This window comes from Hordeum vulgare, chromosome 2H, assembly GCF_904849725.1.
Source record: "Hordeum vulgare subsp. vulgare chromosome 2H, MorexV3_pseudomolecules_assembly, whole genome shotgun sequence".
Taxonomy (NCBI): Eukaryota; Viridiplantae; Streptophyta; class Magnoliopsida; order Poales; family Poaceae; genus Hordeum; species Hordeum vulgare.
In genome coordinates this window covers 62,692,209-62,711,526 of record NC_058519.1, presented here as the reverse complement: position 1 = coordinate 62,711,526, position 19,318 = coordinate 62,692,209, and the positions used below count along the sequence as shown (strand labels likewise).

The following is a 19,318-nucleotide window of genomic DNA, read 5'->3' as shown; positions in this document are numbered from 1 at the left end:
TACTAAACCTAGCCCCCCTTTGCCTATTTAAGCACCCCTAACCTGCCCCTTACGGAAACGCTATCCCCTGCCTCGAAATCCACGCCACCTACCCCCAGCCGTCGCTCTCTCTCCTCTCTCCTCAGCACAACCGTCGGGCCCGCCGAGCCCGCGACCGGCCCGTCGGGCCCATCACGCCGCCGCCTCTCTCTCTCTGCCCGAGAGTCGTCGTTCCCCCTCCCCGAGCTAGCTCCCGAGAGCCTGCAGCTCCCTCCGCCGCCTGCGACGCGCCGCCCTGCTCCCCGCCGCCCGCCGGAGTCCTACCGGTCGCCGGAGTGCCCACGCCTCCCCATCTTCCTGCCTGCCGCCGGTTCCCAGCCGCCGCCAGCTCCCGTCGCCGCCAGTCTTGGCGTCGCTAGATCCGGGCCGGCCACCCCCGGATCCGGTCCCCACCGGCAAGCCCCGCCTCGCTACGTCCCCGTGGCGGTCCCCCTCGCCCGAGCCCTGTCGCTGCCGCCGTGTGATTCCAGCTTGGGAACGAGCACAGGGACAAGCCCCCTTGCCCCGCTCCTGGGCCTCCCGCGCGCCTCAGCCCCAGCGCCTCCTGCTTCTCCCCGTGGGCCTCCCTCCGGCCCAGCTGCCCCAGCCCCGCTGCCTCCTCAACCAACCTGGGCCGAGCCCAAAGTAAGCCCCGAGCCTATCCCCCGCCCTAGGCACCTTTTAAGTATGTTGCGCCCACCAGTTTAGCCGTTTAGTTTATTTAGGATTTTCAGAATTAATTTAATTCTAAAAACTTTGTCGAATATTAAAACGTTCATAGGTTTTAAACCGTATGTCGGATCGAGGCGAGTTGTTTATGGATATTGTGTAGATTTTCACGTAGATTTCGAATTTGCAACTTGCATAAATGTTGAAGTAGTTTGAATGGCCAAATGCCTAGTTTTGCGTGTTGTCCCTATAGGATTTGTTCCGTATTTATTTTTCGTGTGTGTCCAGATTGCTCGAACCCCATAGATAAAATGCTCATGTTTTTAGGGACCCAATGCCATGTATTTTAGAGTAGTGCTTGCATATTTTTGCATGTATGATTATGTACCTAGTTTATTGTGCCGTGTTTAGGACATTATCTCGCATATACGTGTGGTGATATTATTGTGTTGCAACCCCTCATGTTATATATGTTTTCGGGGTAGAAAAATCCATAGGATTTAACTGTGTATTTAGTATTAGCTTTTGAGCAAGTTAGTTCGCGTGATATTTTGCCGTGATGCCCTTTTGTTTATTTTGTGGGATTTAATATGTGCTTGATATGAAGGAATTGTCAACTAGAGATATGCCCTTGGATGTTTAGTCTAGCCCCGGGTAATGTTGTTTGCATTAAAAATCCATGTTTACGTGTGGTTTGTTTGTTCTTTACTTGCTAGGAAATATTGTTGTTTTGGAGATGCTGTATTTCTAAGTCTGAATCTGTTATATTTTGTTGTTGTCTTGTCATGAGTTTATCTGGTGATCTGTAGCTCTTTTGAGGTTGATGCAATGGAGTTAGTTGTAGACTTTAGGATTCTCTAGCATGCTGTCAATTTTCATGCCATTTGGAGTCATCTAGCTTATGGTTTTGCGGCTGTCAATATGCCTTCAGATCGAAAACTGCACTTTCATATATGTCGTTTTCACTAAGTCTGAAACTGTGTGTGAGAAGCCATTTTGTGACTTCTTTTCCTAGTGACCCATGCTTCCATGCTAGGTGTTATAAGTTGCATGTGGTAGTGCATCTTGCCCTCTATCGTCTCATGCCTTGGTTGAGCATATTGGTTTTGTGTAGCTCGTAGTTGTGGGGTGTAGAAAATGCTATGTGGTTGATTTTGGCAGATTGTAGTGATTTCTTGTTTAGCTCGTGGTTGTTGAACCGTTGCTCTGTTTCATCGTGTCCTATATGAAACTTGCTTAGAATCTCGTGTAGTTTTATATTATCTTGTTGGTTGTGTGTTTTCAGATGCTTGTGACTGTCGTTGCACACATATTGCATTCATGCCATCATATCTTGCGGTGCTCGTATCTTTTGAACCGTAGCTCCGTTGGAGATGTTCTCTATGTGTAAATTGCTTGTAACGACGCGTAGAGTCATGTGAACCTATTTGTTGTGCTGTTTAAAAAACATTTAAACGTGTTAGTTCAGATATGGACAGAATTGTAGATTAACATGTGAGGTCGTCTCGGAGGTGCTATATGTCATTTCCGACCTCATTTAAAATGCCTAGATAGGTAGTTTAATTACGCTTCACCTCTTGCCATGTTTAACCACATTTAATATTGTCGTGTACCTAACCGGGATGGAATTAAATAATTCGTATGTGGAGTTTCGTCAATATGCAACTCGTTGCATATTGAATTTCACTTAATGTGTAGTGTTTGATTGTCGTGAATTGCCATGCCATGTCTTGCATGTATTCACCGTTCATGCATCATATGTGGATTGCATATGTCATGCATGTGCCGTGGTGAATATCGGTGTTGATGCTTGTTTCCGGTTTCCATCGTCTCGATAGAGTTCCGCAAGCGTGTCGGATTGTGAGGACCCGTTAGACTACATCGGTTCGTCTACTTCGTCATTCTTCTTCCAAGCGGGATCTCAGGAAATATGACCATTTCCCCAGATACCATTACTATCATTGACATGCTAGTATTATCGTTTCTGTCATTATGTCTCGTTGCCTACCACCTGTTAAATATCAGCCTCTCAACAATGCCATGAAAACCTTCAACCTGTTCACAACCTAGCAAACCACTGATTGGCTATGTTACCGCTTGCTTAACCATGTGTTAGAGTTGCTAGTTGTAGGTGCAGTTGCTTCCATGTGAAAACATGGGTTCCTTGTTATATCACCCTATTAAATGCTATCTAATTTAATGCACCTATATACTTGGTAAAAGTTGGAAGGCTTGGCCTTTCTAGCCTGGTGTTTTGTTCCACCTTTGCCCCCTTAGTTTCGGCTACCGGTGTTATGTTCCATAATTGAGCGCTCCTAACACGATCGGGGTTGTTATGGGGACCCCCTTGATAATTCGTTTTAGATTAAAGCTGGTCTGGCAAGGCCCAACTTTGGTACTACATTTGCCTAATAACTAAATAAATGCATAGGGACCCGCCGGCACCCGCGGAGTAATTAACCAACCCCCGGGCCAGTGCTCCTCATGAGTGTTGATCCAACCCAGAGCACTGTGCGCAGCCAACCCAGGGAAACTTGGGTGATTTCTATCAGGCCACCGTACGCGTAGCTTATCCGTCGTGTCCTGAGAACGAGATACGCGGCTCCTATCGGGATCGTTGACATGTCGGGCGGCCTTGCTGGATTAGTTTTACCTTTTACGAGATATCTTGTGCATCGGGATTCCGGTGATGCTTTGGGTAATCTCAGAGTTGAGGTTTTCCACTAAGGAGTCCGACGAGATTGCGAGCTTCGTGGTCGAGGATTTCTATGCGGCTTGTGGTAATTTGTGATGGACTAGTTGGAGCACCCCTGCACGGTTAAATCTTTTTGGAAAGTCGAGCCTGCGGTTATGTGGCAACGTGGAAACTTTGTTTAACACTAGTTCTAGATAACTTGAAGTTAACTTAATTAAAATATGACAACTGAGTGCTTAACCGTGACTGTCTCTTTCGTGAGTTCCTTCTCCGATCGAGGACACGGTGGGGTTATGTCTGACATAAGTAGGTGTTCAGGATCATTCATTTGATCATCAGTAGTTCACGTCCGTTATGCGTAGATCATCCCCCCTCTTTATTCTTGTACTCGTAAGTTAGCCACCTCATATTATGCTTAGTCGCTGCTGCAACCTCACCATTTAACCATACCTCACCTATTAAGCTTTGCTAGTCTTGATACCTTTGGAAATGAGATTGCTGAGTCCCCTGTGGCTCACAGATTACTACAACACCAGTTGCAGGTACAGGTAAAGGTTACTTGACGCGAGCGCGTTGATTGTTCATTTGGAGTTGCTTCTTCTTCTTCTTTTTCATCGATCTAGGATGGGTTCTAGGCTGGCAGCCTGGGATAGCAAGGATGGACGTCGTTCTTCTTTTCTCGTTTGTTTTCGTCCGTAGTCGGACCCTGCTCTTCTTCATGATGATTATGTATTGTACTGATGTGACTCTGATGTAGCTTGTGGCGAGTGTAAGCCAATTCCATATAGTCTTCTCTTCAGTACATGTACTTGTAACGATATCCATTCTTGCGAAACGATGAGATGCGCTTCTATCCCTGATGAGGCCCTCATGCCCAATTAAGGATAGGGTCGCATCTTGGGCATTACAATCTCCCTATGTGCCTCCCATTGACCCCATACATCCTTCTCATCATGATGAAGTTAACATGCTTGGTAACCTCAACACCATCAATCTTATCATTAGAGGTTTACCAAGAAACATGCTTAATCAGTTGCAAAGCTTTGAGTGTGCCCATACCTTGTGGAAAGACTTAGAGAAAGGATATCCAAATTATTCCTTGAAAAATCTTGATATCATTGTTCACAAGTACATTGCTTTCCATAAGATGAAGCCAACCGATCCGAACTTTGAGAAATGCTTATTTGAGCTTCGTGGCCTCATACATGCCAAAGGAAATGTCATTACCATCAACAACATCATTGTTGAAGCCATTCAAATGCATAAACTTGAATATTGTAATAGTCAAATTTCTGATGAAACATTTGTCTCTTACGAGGAAACTTCATCCGATGATGACTATGCGGAACGTGGCTACTACGATGATAATGAGGACTTCGACACCGAGTATGAGAAGACCATGAAGAATCTTAGTCTTATGGCTAACCTTAAGGACTACATGGCTGGTGGTAAGGAGTGGGTTCTCGACAGTGGATGCACTCATCACATGACCGGAGATAAAGACATGTTCCATGAAATCACACCAAATCGTGGATCTCGAAGGTATGTAACTTTTGGAGCCAATTCCAAAGGTAAGGTACTTGGTCTCGGTAAGGTGGCTGTATCTCATGACAGTTCTATTCAGAATGTAATGCTAGTATAATCTCTTGGCTACAATCTACTTTCCGTATCTAGACTAGCAGATTTCGGTTTCGATGTGCTATTTACGAAAATTGAATGCCGAGTATTTCGTAGCGACAATCATAACATCATATTTACTGGTTTCCATAGAGGTGATCTATACATTATTGATTTCTCTAAGATATCCAAACCCTGTACATGCCTTGTTGCAAAATCTTCTAAAGGTTGGTTATGGCATAGAAGGTTTGGACATGTTGGTATGCGTAATCTTGACAAACTTATCAAAGGTGATCATACTATTGGTGTTAAAGATGTTATCTTTGACAAAGATAGACTTTGTAGTGCCTACCGAGCAGGAAAACAAGTTGGTGGAAGTCATCCCGTGAAGAACATCATGACCACAAAAAGACCCCTCGAGCAGCTTCACATGGATCTCTTTGTTGCCAATGCTTACAAGAGCCTCGGTGGAAATTCTTATGGTCTAGTTATTGTTGATGATTTTTCCAGATTTACGTGGGTGTTCTTTCTCAATGATAAGTCGCAGGTACAAATGATCTTCAAGAACTTCACTCGAAAGGCTCAAAACCAGTTTGAAGTGAAGATCAAGAAGGTTCGGGGCGACAACGGAACGGAGTTCAAGAACACTAATGTGGATACTTTTCTTGACGAAGAAGGTATCTCACATGAGTTCTCGGTGACGTACACACCTCAACAAAATGGAGTTGTTGAGAGGAAGAACCAGATGCTCATAGAGATGACGAGAACGATGCTTGAAGAATACAAGACTCCAAGACACTTTTGGGAAGAAGCCGTAGAAACAGCTTGTCGTGCCATAAACCTACTCTGCGTGCACAAGCTTCTCGGTAAAACGGCATACGAGCTACTCACCGGTAACAAACCCCAAGTTGGATACTTTCGAGTATTCAGCTCTAAGTGCTATATTCTTGATAAGCATCGTCGATCTAAATTTGCACCTAATCTTATGAAGGTTTCCTTCTTGGTTACGAAACAAACTCTCACGCCTATCGTGTCTACAATAACTTCACTCGAAAAATTGAAGAGATGGTAGATGTGAAGTTTGATGAGACTAACGGTTTGCAAGTCGAACAATTGCCAATTGATATAGGAGATAAGGAACCTTTGGAAGCTATCAAAGACTTGTCCATTGGCAAGATTCGTCCCATGGAGGTGAAGGAAATCACTTCATCAACTCAAGTGGAAGCTCCTACTTCGCATCAAGGAGAACCGCAAAATGATATGGAAGCGTCCACAAGTGGAACACGACATGATGAAGAAGAGGAAGAAGTACATCATGATGATCCACCTCAACCTTCCTCACCACTACCTCAAGGAGAAGATGACGCCAACGACAATGCTCAAGATGATGATGTAGAAGAATAAGCTCGTCCACCAAACAAGAAGAAGTTGTGAAGAGTTAGAGTAAGAGTGGACAGAGATCATCCACTCAGACAAATCTACAACGACATAAACAACGGGAGAATCACTCGCTCTAAATCTCGATTAGCTAACTTTTGTCAGCATTATTATTTCATATCTATCATTGAACCCTTGAAGGTAGAAGAAGCTCTCCAAGATCCAGATGGGGTGAATGCCATGCATGAAGAGCTACACAACTTCGAGAGGAACCAAGTTTGGACACTTGTTGAAAAACTAGAAGGCGAGCAGAATATCATTGGTACAAGATGGGTGTTTAGAAACAAGCAATATGAAGGCGAACAAGTTGTACGCAACAAAGCACGTCTCATAGCTCAAGGATACACACAAGTCGAAGGTATGGACTATGGTGAGACTTATGCTCCTCTTGCTAGACTTGAAGCCATTCGTATTCTTCTAGCTTATGCCAATCAACATGATATAAAGCTCTACCAAATGGATATTAAAAGTGCCTTTGTCAATGGAGAAATTGAAGAGGAAGTTTATGTTAAACAACCTCCTGGTTTTGTGAACCCTAAGAAACCTAATCATGTTTACAAACTTCGCAAAGCTTTATATGGCCTTAAACAAGCACCTAGAGCTTGGTACAAATGCCTAACAAAGTTTCTCATTGAAAAGGGATTTGAGATTTGCAAAATTGATGCAACCTTATTCACTAAAATAGTAAATGGAGAACTATTTGTTTGTCAAATATATGTGGATGTTATTATCTTTGATTCTACTGACCCACATTTTAGTGAAAAGTTTGGAAAGTTGATGTCAGAGAAGTACGAGATGTCCATGATGAGTGAGCTAAAGTTCTTCCTTGGATTACAAATCAAGCAGTCGAGAGAAGGTAAGTTCATCTCTCAAACCAAGTACACCAAGGACTTGATCAAGAAGTTCAACATGCAAGAATGCAAAGGTATGAGAACCCCCATGCCTACTACTGGACATCTTGACCTCACTAAGGATGATGCACCCGTTGATCAAAAGCTTTATCGATCAATGATAGGATCATTGTTATTTCTATGTGCCTCTCGTCCTGATATCATGCTAAGTGTTTCCATGTGTGTTGATATGTCTCCAACGTATCTATAACTTTTGATGGTTTCATGCTATTATCTTGTCAAACTTTGGATGTTTTGTATGCCTTTTATATATTTTTTGGGACTAACTTATTAACTCAGTACCAAGCGCCAGTTCCTGTTTTTTCCATGTTTTTGACCCCTTTCAGAGGAGATTTTGAAACGGAGTCCAAACGGAAGAAAATCCCCGAAAAGATTTTTTTTGGAACGGAAGAAGATCGGAGAACTTGGGAGCAAGGCAAGGGAGCCCTAGGGGCCCCACAAGCTCCCACCCCGCAGCCAGGGGGCACGCCATCCAGGCTTGTGGGCCCCCTGGAGGTCCCCTGACCTAGGTCTTTCGCCTATATAATCCCAAAAATTCCAGAAAAAATCAAGAGATCATCGCAATCGCTTTTCCGCCGTCGCAAGCTTCTGTCTCCGCAAGATCCCATCTGGAGCACGTCCTGGTGCCCTACCGGAGGGGGATTCGGACACGGAGGGCTTTTCCATCAACACCCTCCAATGATACGTGAGTAGTTCACCATAGACCTACGGGCCCATAGCTAGTAACTAGATGGCTTCTTCTCTCTCTTGGATCTTCAATACAAAGTTCTCCATGATCTTCATGGAGATCTATCCGATGTAATCTTCTTTTGCGGTGTGTTTGTCGATATCCGATGAATTGTGGATTTATGATCAGATTATCTATGAATCTTATTTGAGTTTCTTCTGATCTCTCTTATGCATGATTTCATATCCTTGTAATTCTCTTCGAGTTGTGGGTTTTGTTTGGCCAACTTGATCTATGATTCTTGCAATGGGAGAAGTGCTTGGTTTTGGGTTCATACCGTGCGGTGACCTCACCCAGTGACAGAAGGGGTAGCGAGGCACGCATCATGTTGTTGCCATCAAGGGTAAAAAGATGGGGTTTTCATCATTGGTTTGAGATTATCCCTCTACATCATGTCATCTTGCTTAAAGCGTTACTCTGTTCGTCATGAACTCAATACACTAGATGCATGCTGGATAGCGGTCGATGTGTGGAGTAATAGTAGTAGATGCAGAAAGTATCGGTCTACTTGTCTTGGACGTGATACCTATATGCATGATCATTGCCTTAGATATCGTCATGACTTTATACCCCAGGGTCTAGTCCACACCATATTTTCAGCCTTACACTTTTTACTTCGTTGCACTTTCCGCCTTCAGATCTCACTTTGCAAACAATCTTGAAGGGATTGACAACCCCTTTGAAGCGTTGGGTGCAAGCTTGTTTGTGTTTGCGTAGGTACTGTGGACTTGACGAGACCCTCCTTCTGGATCGATATCTTGGTTCTCAAACTCAGGGAAATACTTACTGCTCCTGTGCTGCATCACCCTTTCCTTTTTAAGGGAAGAACCAACGCAAGCCCAGCCTCTGTCAACGTGTCAAGTTTTGGCGCTGTTGTCTGTGGGATAGCATGTGCCCGCTATGAAGCAGCACCTAAAGAATGTCATCTATTGGCAGTGAAAAGGATAGTGAGATACCTTATACATACACCAAACTTTGGCATATGGTATCCCAAGGGATCTTCTTTTGATCTTGTTGGCTATTCCGACTCGGATTATGCTGGAGACAAGGTTGATAGAAAATCCACCTCGGGTAAATGTCAATTTCTTGGGAGATCTCTTGTCTCTTGGACATCCAAGAAATAAAACTCGGTATCCTTATCAACTGCCGAAGCTGAATACATTGGCGTTGAATCATGTTGTGCTCAATTACTATGGATGTCTCAAACACTTAAGGATTATGTCATTCATGTTAGAGAAGTCCCATTGTTGTGTGACAATGAAAGTGCTATTAAGATTGCATACAATCCTGTGCAACATTCTAGAACTAAGAACATCCAAGTGCGACATCATTTCATCCGTGATCATGTTGCCAAAGGAGATATTGATCTCAGAGATGTTCGAACTGACAAACAACTGGCGGATATTTTCACCAAACCACTTGATGAGAAAGTGTTATGTCATTTGAGGAGTGAGTTGAACATCATTGATGCTTCAAACTTGAGCTAGTCTCACTCGGATGCATGCAAGGGCATGAGCTTGACTGACTATTCCTTGATGCCATTGATATGACCATCTTATGTCTTGGAAACTATGCTCCCTTGTATTGTATCTAACCTTTTGTAGGTACTTAGATGAAATACACTCCACAAGATTGCAAACAACTCCAAATAAAAGCAATCTTGACATGGCCAAGTATCAACAACCTAATTCTTCGTAGATGAAGGAAGAAGACAACAAAATCATATCCTTGACAACACTATGATTATGAATTTCACTCATGTCATTTGGATATATTATGTTCTTCCTTGCATGACTAACCATTGTAGGTGAAAAGTGAACCAAAATGACATGGATTGCTCCCAACACAAGATGATCTTCATCAACCTTGAACATCCACAACAAGTTCACCTACATGCTACGTCAACAACATCATTCGAAGGTATGTACTCATATCCTTGATAAAGCTCTACACCAATTAATGGAGTAAAGCAACTCAAGTGATATGAAGACATTGATGTGCTTAAGCGCGTAATGGGAAGCTTAACGATGAGTATGACCTATGATCAAGCATCCTTGCTTGACTCCTCAAGTCAAATACTCTAATATAGGTGACCCAGTCACCGCCCCACATGTAGATGGAGAATATCGTATGGTTCACATTTGATCTTTCACATTCTTAGAACCATCCCTCTCTCATCTATATGTGTGTATTTAAAAAAATATTTCTATTCTTTTTTTGTTTTGTTTAACTGTCTCAGTTGGAATTATCATTCTTTTTACATCGGACTTTTGAAACAATACTTTCGATCAACCTAGTTTTTGTTAAAGAGTTGACTATCATTGCAACTCGGTTTCACCGGATTGGGAAACTCAGTCCAACCAATTTCTCCCATAGGCTCAAATATTAATCTCGGTTCTACCGAATCATTATGCCTCGGTGACTCCGATTTTTTTTTTACTTTGTTGCTCTGATAAATTTCTTCCCGACTATTGTCTTAGGGGGAGACAACTTCTCTAGGGGGAGAAAAATCTGAGTGATCCCATGCAATATAAGAGGGATAATTATCAAGGATCCCTACCATAGGGGGAGATCATTCAAGGACCTCTTATCCATACAGAAGGGGGGAACATTCGATGAGCCCTACAAAATATCTAAGGGGGAGAAAAGCTAAATTCAAGGAACCCTTACAAAAGAGAGAAGTATCGAGGATCCCTATCTCTCAATGAGCCCTTACCCTGTGCCTTTCTTTTTGGTAATTGTGCCAAAGGGGGAGAAATATCATCAAAGCTTCCATTCAATGAACCTACTTATATGGGAGACATAACATCAAGAAACTTATACAAAAAGAGGGAGAAACAACATTAAGGGGAGATACTTGTATCAAACCTTACACATTAAGGGGGGAGATAAACGTGGCTTTATTGGTTTGAACTTATTTTCCCTGCCTACTCCCAATATCTACATGCTATGATTCAGGGGGAGAGGAAACTTTACATATTTATCTTTAGGGGAGAAAAGTTCTTGTTCCTTGGAGACATATTCTTTCATCAAATCATTCTTCAATATGTCTTCAATTTCTTGGTATCTTTGAAGTTATTTGCATCTTTACAACAGGGTACTCTTGTGTTATCTAACATTTGTTTTCCCAAGTTACTTCTATGTCAAGACGCTCAAGATTCTGAAGGTAAGTATATGCATCATATCCTTGTTCATGATGATCTCTTGTTTTTTGCACATATTGTTTGCAAGAGGGAGTCTTGAACATGGAAGTCCTTCATTCACATATGTTTGATGCATATAGCCAAGATCCATATGACTTGTCTTATCCTTCTACCTTGTGTGTGCCCATGCATTCCAAAGCAACTATCCTTTAAAGGGATTGCACACATTTAGGGGGAGCTTGTACTAGTCATATATGTGTCAAAGCTATCATATCCTTATGAATATTTTTATTTGAAGCTTTGATTGTATGTTGTCATCAATTACCAAAAAAGGGGGAGATTGAAAGCACATATGCTCCCTTGGTGGTTTTGACAATTCATGACAACATACATTGCCTCTAGGACTAACACTTTACCTAGATATTTCAGGTTTAGTCCATGAAGAGCTACGGCTTAAGGTTTATGTGGAGATGCCCCTGGATGCAAGAAAGGAATAATATTGTCTCAAGCTTCAAGCTAGAAGACTCTTCATTTTATATTTTTGAGAAATCACTTTTGAGTCCATAGGAAAGCCAATACTATTAAAAGGGGGTGAGGTAGTAATATGAACTGATTGCTCAAATGCTCAAAGTTAGCCACCAAAATACTCAGTCATTTTTCCACATACCCACTCTGTCAAGTTCCACATTCACAAATTCGGTATCACCAACATTGCCACATTGGACCCACCGAGTTTGAACCTAAGACAGAACCCTAGCCATTCCCACCAAATCGGTGCAACCGAAACTGCATCGGTGCTATCGAGATCAGTGTGACCAACATTCTCTTGCCAAGATACACAAAATCGGAATTTCCGAGTTTGAGATGCCACCGAGTTTGGCCATCTGACCGTGAGTCACCTTTTCAGTGCCACCGAGTTCTATGTATCGGTATCACCGAGATTCAAAAGTTCACCACTATAGTGCTAAACGGTACCATCGAGTTGTCCACTTCGGTGTCACCGAGTTTGCTCTTTTGTGTGTAACGGTTGGATTTTGGCTGCTGCCTATATATACCCCTTCACCCACCTCTCATTCGTGGGAGAAGCACTCAGAACACACACTTCATTTCCAGATCCATTTTCTGAGAGAGAACCACCTACTCATGTGTTGAGACCAAGATATTCCAATCCAATCATTTGAATCTTGATCTCTAGCCTCCCCAAACTGATTTCCACCAAATCAACCTCTCCTACCCATGCATATTCTGTGAGAGAGACATTTGTGTTGAGGAGACTGTCTTTAGAAGCACAACAGCAAGGAGTTCATTGATCTACCACATCTATTACCTTTTGGAGGGTGGTGCCTCCTAGATCTGTTAGGTGTCGCTTGGGAGCCTCCTACCTCGTGTTGTGGAGTTGAATCAAGATGTTTGTAAGGGCAAGGAGATCGCCTACTTCGTGAAGATCTACCGTGAGTAAGACTAGTCCTCCGTGGACGAAAGCCGTGGTGGGATAGACAAGGGCGCTTCTTTGTGGACCCTCTGTGGATGGAGCCCTCTCTAGACTCTCGCAGCCGTTACCCTCTGTGGGTTGAAGTCTCCACCTATCAGAACCATGCCAAAAATAGCCGTGTCAACCTCATGCGTTTGATCTTCCTTCTCTTCTCCTCTACTTTACACTTGCATGTTTTACTTTCCGCTGCTATACTCTTAGAACTGATTGTGTAGGGTGCCTAGACTTGTTAGAACTGCTAGATTTCTGCCCTCCTGAAAATTATGTTAGGCTAGAAATGTTATCTTGACAAGTAGTCTATTCACCCCCCCCCCCTCTAGACACATCTTCTATCGATCCCTCACGTGTAGACGTTCCGGGCGCTCATCCTCTACTATCATATTGTGCATGATCACACAAGGAGTCATCACTTCCCATAACTTCTTGGTGCTCCAAGTTCTAGCAGGATACCAAACTATGCTCCATCGAGATTGCAGAACACCAAAGGCACGCTCGACATCCTTACTAGCACTCTCTTGTTCTTGGGCAAATCTTTTCCTCTTCTCTCCCACAGGATTGCAGATTGTCTTCACAATAGTGGTTCACTCTGGATAGATTCTGTCAGCTAGATAGTATCATTTGTTGTAGTTGTGACCGTTGATGCTAACATTGACCGGCGGGAAGCTGCCTTCACCAAGCCTTGCAAACACCGGCGATCGTTGAAGCACGTTGATATCATTGTGCAATCCGTCCATGCCAAAGAAATAATGACGGATCCAGAGATCTTGAGAGGCCACAACCTCAAGTATGACAGTGCAAGCCTTGACATGACCCTTGTACTAGCCTTGACAAGCAGAAGGGCAATTCTTCCATACCCAGTGCATGCATTCTATGTTGCCAAGCATCCCTGGGAAGCCTCGGCTGGCATTGGTCGCCAACAAGGGGGTTGTGTCTGCAACAGTCGACTCTCTCAAATACTTAGGACCAAACACTGTAATAACAGCCTTGCCGAATCTGTATAACGATTCTAGGCATGTAGAGTCACTCATACGGACGTACTCATCGATAAGATCACCGGGTACTCCATAAGCAAGCATCCGGATGGCAACAGTGCATTTCTGATTAGATGAGAAGTCAATCCTTCCAATGGCATCCTCTTTGCACTCGAAGTACTTATCATATCCTACCACCCCTAATCGAATCCGATTGAAAACATGCCTAGCGGATTGCTTGTGTCAAAGTAGTCCTTCCATAGAAGGAAACGGCCGCTCTCTCGATTGCGATTCAACGCCGAAACATGCTCCGGAATCGAGCCCCGGAACAGTAGCCGCTGCCTATTAATGTGGTCATCGACTAACGCGGCAAGCAACATTTCCTCATCGTAGGATAAGGAATCGTCGGAGTCCCACAAAACATTATGGAAAAAAGAACTCGTCGTCGGCGTAGTCCATTTTGTACCTTAGGGCAAACTGTCGAATAGCTTGCGGGCGTGGACGATGAACCTGACCGACGACGGCAGTTTGGGGTCGGGGAAGCTGCGGTGCCCCGGCGGCGTTGCCGCCCTGACCGCTGCGTGGGGTAGGCGCTGTTGTACGGGAGGACGCAGCCGAAACTGGGCCGCGGCGTCGGCGGCGGCGAGGGGGCCGGGGGCGAGGTGAGGCGAGGGCTAGATGGGGTGGAGAACGACCAATGTGCCATCGACTGACGGGCCAGAGAATGGTGGAAGCGTGCATCGTCCGCGTCCGCTTTGTGTCCATTGTTGATCCAAATCAGGTTTAAAATTAAACCGAAAATGGGTTGGCACACGGACGAAAAACGGACGCGCGTCCGTTTCAATCGACACGTTGGACCGTCTTTTATGTCCGTACAGACCCAAACAAACGACACGTTGGACCGTCTTTTATGTCCGTACAGACCCAAACAAACGACCGCGGACGAAATAGGTCGACCCGTTGAAGTTGCTCTAAATTGCACACGAGTGCACTGATGCCCAAGTGCATGTCGGCATCGGTGTATCACGAGTAGCACACATTCGTATCACGTGTAACACGCGGTGTGCTCCTTCCTGAATCTACACGGCATCCAGGTCGCGCAAGCATATCCGGCGGATGGAGTCGTCGAGCAGCACGGGCTCCGCGGCCGCAGCGCCACCGGCAGCGCGGCTGGTGGCGCGCCCGCACGTCGTACTTCTGGCTAGCCCCGGCGCCGGCCACCTCACTCCCCTGGCCGAGCTGGCGCGGCGTCTCGTCGAGCTCCATGGCTTCGCGGCCACGGTCGTCACATTCACCAATTTCTCCGCCCCAGATCAACTTGCTTGCCTCCCCGCCTCCGTCGCCACCGCCGCGCTCCCCGCCGTCCAGATCGACGACCTCCCCGCCGACGCCGGCAACGGCGGCGTGCTCGTGGAGCTCGCCCGCCGCTCCCTCCCCAATATCCGCGCCCTCGTCCGCTCCATCAGCACCTCCAGTACAGCCCCGCTCGCCGCGCTGGTGCCAGACTTCTTCTGCTCCAGTGCGCTGCCCATCGCCGCCGAGCTCGGCGTCCCGGGATACCTCTTCTTCCCTAGCAACCTGACCTTTGTCGCCTTCATGCGCCACATCGTTGAGCGCAACGAAGGCGCCGCTCCCGGCGAATACCGCGACCTTGTGGTGCCTGTCGAGCTTCCCGGCGGCGTCTCGCTATGCGGCGCGGACCTCCCGGAGCACCAGCTTTACGGGCAGCTTGTCGAGTGGGGCCGGAGCTACTGCCTCGCCGATGGCGTGCTGGTGAACACGTTCTACGAGATGGAACCTGCTGCCGTGGAAGCGTTCAGGCAGCTGGCGGTACCGGAACAAGGTTCAGGCGCGTTCTTCTTCCCGCCGGTGTTCCCCGTGGGACCATCCGTCAGGCGGCCAGATCGCCACGAACCCACCGCCGGGGCGTTGTCGCCGTGCTTGGAGTGGCTTGATCTTCAGCCGGCCGGTTCTGTGGTGTACCTCTCCTTCGGGAGCGGCGGACAACTTTCTGTGGAGCAGACGGCCGAGCTCGCGGCGGGGCTGGAGGGGAGCGGCCAAAGGTTTCTTTGGGTCGTGCGGATGCCAAGCACCGACGCCCGCCGTTGCGGTGCCGCCTACGACGATCCGTTGGCGTGGCTCCCCGAGGGCTTCTTGGCGAGGATGAATGGCCGGGGCCTGGCCGTGGCGTCGTGGGCGCCTCAGGTGCGCGTGCTGGCTCACCCTGCGACGGCCGCCTTCGTGTCGCACTGCGGGTGGAACTCGACGCTGGAGAGCGTGGGGTGCGGCGTGCCCATGCTCGCGTGGCCGATGTACGCGGAGCAGAGGACGAACGCCCTTATCCTGGAAGAGAAGCTCGGGGTGGCGCTGCGAATGCCGTCATCACTTGCGGACGACCGACGCTTGGTGACGCGCCACGAGATCGTCAAAGCTGTGAAGGAGCTCGTGGAGGGCGGTGAGAAGGTGCGGCGTCGGGCCGAGGACCTGCGGGAAGCGGCGGCACGTGCGTGGTCGCCGGAGGGGCCGTCACGCCGGGCGCTTGAGGAGGTCGCCGTCAAGTGGAAGGCGGCGCTGGAAGCGGATTTTTAACAGCATCTGCACCGGGGCCGCGTTATCCTGTGCGTTGGCAGCAGCTACTGAGGCTCTGTTTAATAGCTCAACATTTTCTAAGTATTTGGAAAATACTACATTTTTTTATTACCACAGTTTAATTTACTATGAGGTGTTTGCTCTCACTCCATCCATCTCACTTTATAAGTCCGACACGTATATCCCGACACGTATATCTAAGTCATCAATTTAACCAACTTAATAATAAACATATATTATAAAAAATATATTATTAAAAACTTTAGATGCTACTTCATCCGTTCTTAAATATAAATTTTTTTTAGAGATTTCACTAAGGGACTACATACGAAGTAAAATGTGTGAATCTATACTTTAAAGTTGTCTATATACATCCGTATGTAGTTTTTTAGTAAAACATTTAAAAAGACTTATATTTAAAAACGAAGTGAGTATTTTCTAAAAACCAAAGTGTTAATACCAGAGTATTTGCAAAATCAAAGTATTTTCTCTGTCTAATAAACAGAACCCTAGATCTCTTTTTTCTAAACAGAGCAAACCAAAAGAACAAGCCATCGCACGCATGCTTTTATCTTCTTCGCTGTCGCTGGTCCACCTGCCTCTGAGCTGTCCCTGCTCCACGCGCCTCTGCTCATCCAGATCCCAACTTCGCATCCGGTGCCTTAAATCCTTTTTAAACGTTTGCACGGACCGTTGGTCACAAAAAATCAATCGAGACAGGTTTCTTAAACCACCCTCAAACTTTTGGGTTGACCAAGACCCTCATTTTCAGCTTAAATATAGAGCCGATATGAGGTAGCCCGAGCACACCAGCCACATCGAACCCGGCAGTCCGATTCTATCACAAATTGCATCAAATTCATCCCGCAGAACTGATGAATCTAGTTTCTGTTTTTCTCTCTTCTTCCTCCGCATGTCGTCGTCTCGCAGCTCCGCCGCCGCATGCGCTCCGTCGCCTAGTAGCCTCTGCCGCCCCAACCACTCGGTGAAAGGGATCATCTCTCCTGACCTCTCGACACAGGACGTCATCGTCGGCCCGAAAGACCCCGTTGTACGTCCGACAACTCCCTGGTTGTGCCTTGCGCCGAATGTGTTCGACAGAATGACTGACCGGATTTGTTGGTCAAATTTTTAGGGAAAACGACGGATTTCGATGTTTCGGCCGACGAGGAGTATGGAGAGGCGGAGCTTGATCAACTGATTCAGGACGAGTTCTTCAATTCATCGGATTCAGACGAAGAAGTGGAAATGATGATGCTCCTGAGCATGCAAGAGGAAATGGACCGGAAAGTAGAGCACATTCTCAATTTCAAGGGCTCAATCAAAGGAAGAAGAGTCAACAATCGGGATAGGGTATCCGGAGCAAAGCTACTCTAGAAGGATTACTTTGATCCGGATTCAACTCACCCAGCTGATACATTTTTCGTCGTCATTTTCGCATGTGAAAACCATTGTTCTTGCGCATTGTGGAGGCAGTGGAGGCACATGATAACTACTTCAAGCTCACAAGGGATTTTTGCGGTTAGCTGTCTTTCTTTGCCAAGCAGAAGTGCACGGCTGTTATGAGGATGTTTGCACTTGGTACTGCGGCTGATGCCGTTGGTGAGATGGTCAGGATGGGGGGAGCACATGCCTGAAAACTACTGTCAAGTTTGCATGTGTTGTGGTGGAGGTGCTTGAAGCAGAGTATCTGAGAGAGCCAAATGCACAGGACACGGAGAAGTTGTTGGCAATTGATGAGGCTAGAGGGTTTTCGGGAATGCTTGGATCAATCGATTGCATGCATTGGTGTAATAACACGGAACCGACGCTCCAGAAGATTCCTATTTTGTTTTGTTGTCATTATGTCATTTATTTGGTTGTCGCATTCATCATCGCATCATGCGTATCATCTGCATAGCATCAATGCTCCGTTGTCGTCTGTTTTTAAAACTTGCATACGCCGTTAGTTGCCGGTTCTCTCCATTTTTGTCGACGATCGTTTTGAGTCCAACCACACACGCACGCATTCACGGCATCTTTTAAATCTTGTTTTTAAAGTGTGTATAAAACTTTCTCAGAATTGGTCGAAAACTTGTGTGTGGTCCTATTTTCATGTAGGTAGACCGCGTGCCAAATTTCGTCGCAGTCGGAGGTTGTTTGATACCTCGTCGGCTGAACCTATAGTGACGCTATAGCTGGCTTAATTCACGGACGATTTCGTTTTCTAAAAGAACTCTGTCACGGGCCTCACACATCCCTCTCATCTTAGCCTAGCCCATCTACATAGCCCACTAGCCCAGCCTAGCCTACCCCTCCGTTTTGGACCATCCGATCGTGATCAAACGGTCCAAAAATGGACAAAAATTGCAAACCCTAGCCCATGCCTATAAATAGCAACTCCCCCCCTCCAAAAACCGGCCTTCTCCCACCTTCAGCCTCAATTTCCACCTCTCCTTTGCGCCCATCGGCGACCATCGTCGCCTCATCGGAGCAGTTTCACGCCGGATGCCATGGCGCCCCTATCTCTCCTTCCTCCTCCTGTCTCTCTCTCTCCCTCATGCTCTCTCTCTCTCGCATGCCGCAAGTACCCAGCCGTCATGGGGACGCCGCTTCGAGCTTCACCTCACCCTACGCAGATTCGTGCTCCCCCGTGCCAAACCCCTCCTGCTCCGTCCAGCCCTAGCCACCGGCACCTCGTCCCCGACTTCCGCTGCGTCGCTGCATTCACGGGAGCCCAATGCCGCCAAACTAACGTTGCTCGTGCAGCAACCTCCTCGATCGAGATCGGATCGGGAGGGACGAGCAGGTAGGCCACCACCTCTAGCCGTGTGGGGCGGCCTCCCGCAAGGCTCAGCCACCTAATCCTTCGGCCTACACCACCTCCTCACCGACCTGGGCCCGAGGCCCACCAAGGTGAGCACCGCCTCGCTATCGCTCGCCCATGATACTACAAAGTTATCCAGCGCCCACAACTTTTGGCTGAGGAATGTTTTCTTATGTGTGCAATTTGTCAATTACCACGACATTTCCTAATTATTAAATATTGCCATGAATTAAATTGCTAATA

At 46.4% G+C, this 19,318-nt stretch overlaps 1 protein-coding gene across 1 annotated transcript; it reads left to right on the top strand.

Annotated features, from left to right (window-relative positions):
• The first annotated feature begins 14,443 nt into the window (after window positions 1-14,443).
• Window positions 14,444-16,415, top strand: LOC123429562 (UDP-glycosyltransferase 72B1-like). Its single transcript, XM_045113587.1, has one exon. The coding sequence runs from the start codon at window positions 14,797-14,799 to the stop codon at window positions 16,267-16,269; it is 1,473 nt and encodes a 490-aa protein (XP_044969522.1). The 5' UTR covers window positions 14,444-14,796; the 3' UTR covers window positions 16,270-16,415.
• Window positions 16,416-19,318: the final 2,903 nt, after the last annotated feature.

What these genes read in the sequence shown, in the direction of transcription:
- LOC123429562 (XM_045113587.1), top strand. Translation starts at nt 14,797, where the DNA reads ATGGAGTCGTCGAGCAGCACGGGCTCCGCGGCCGCAGCGCCACCGGCA.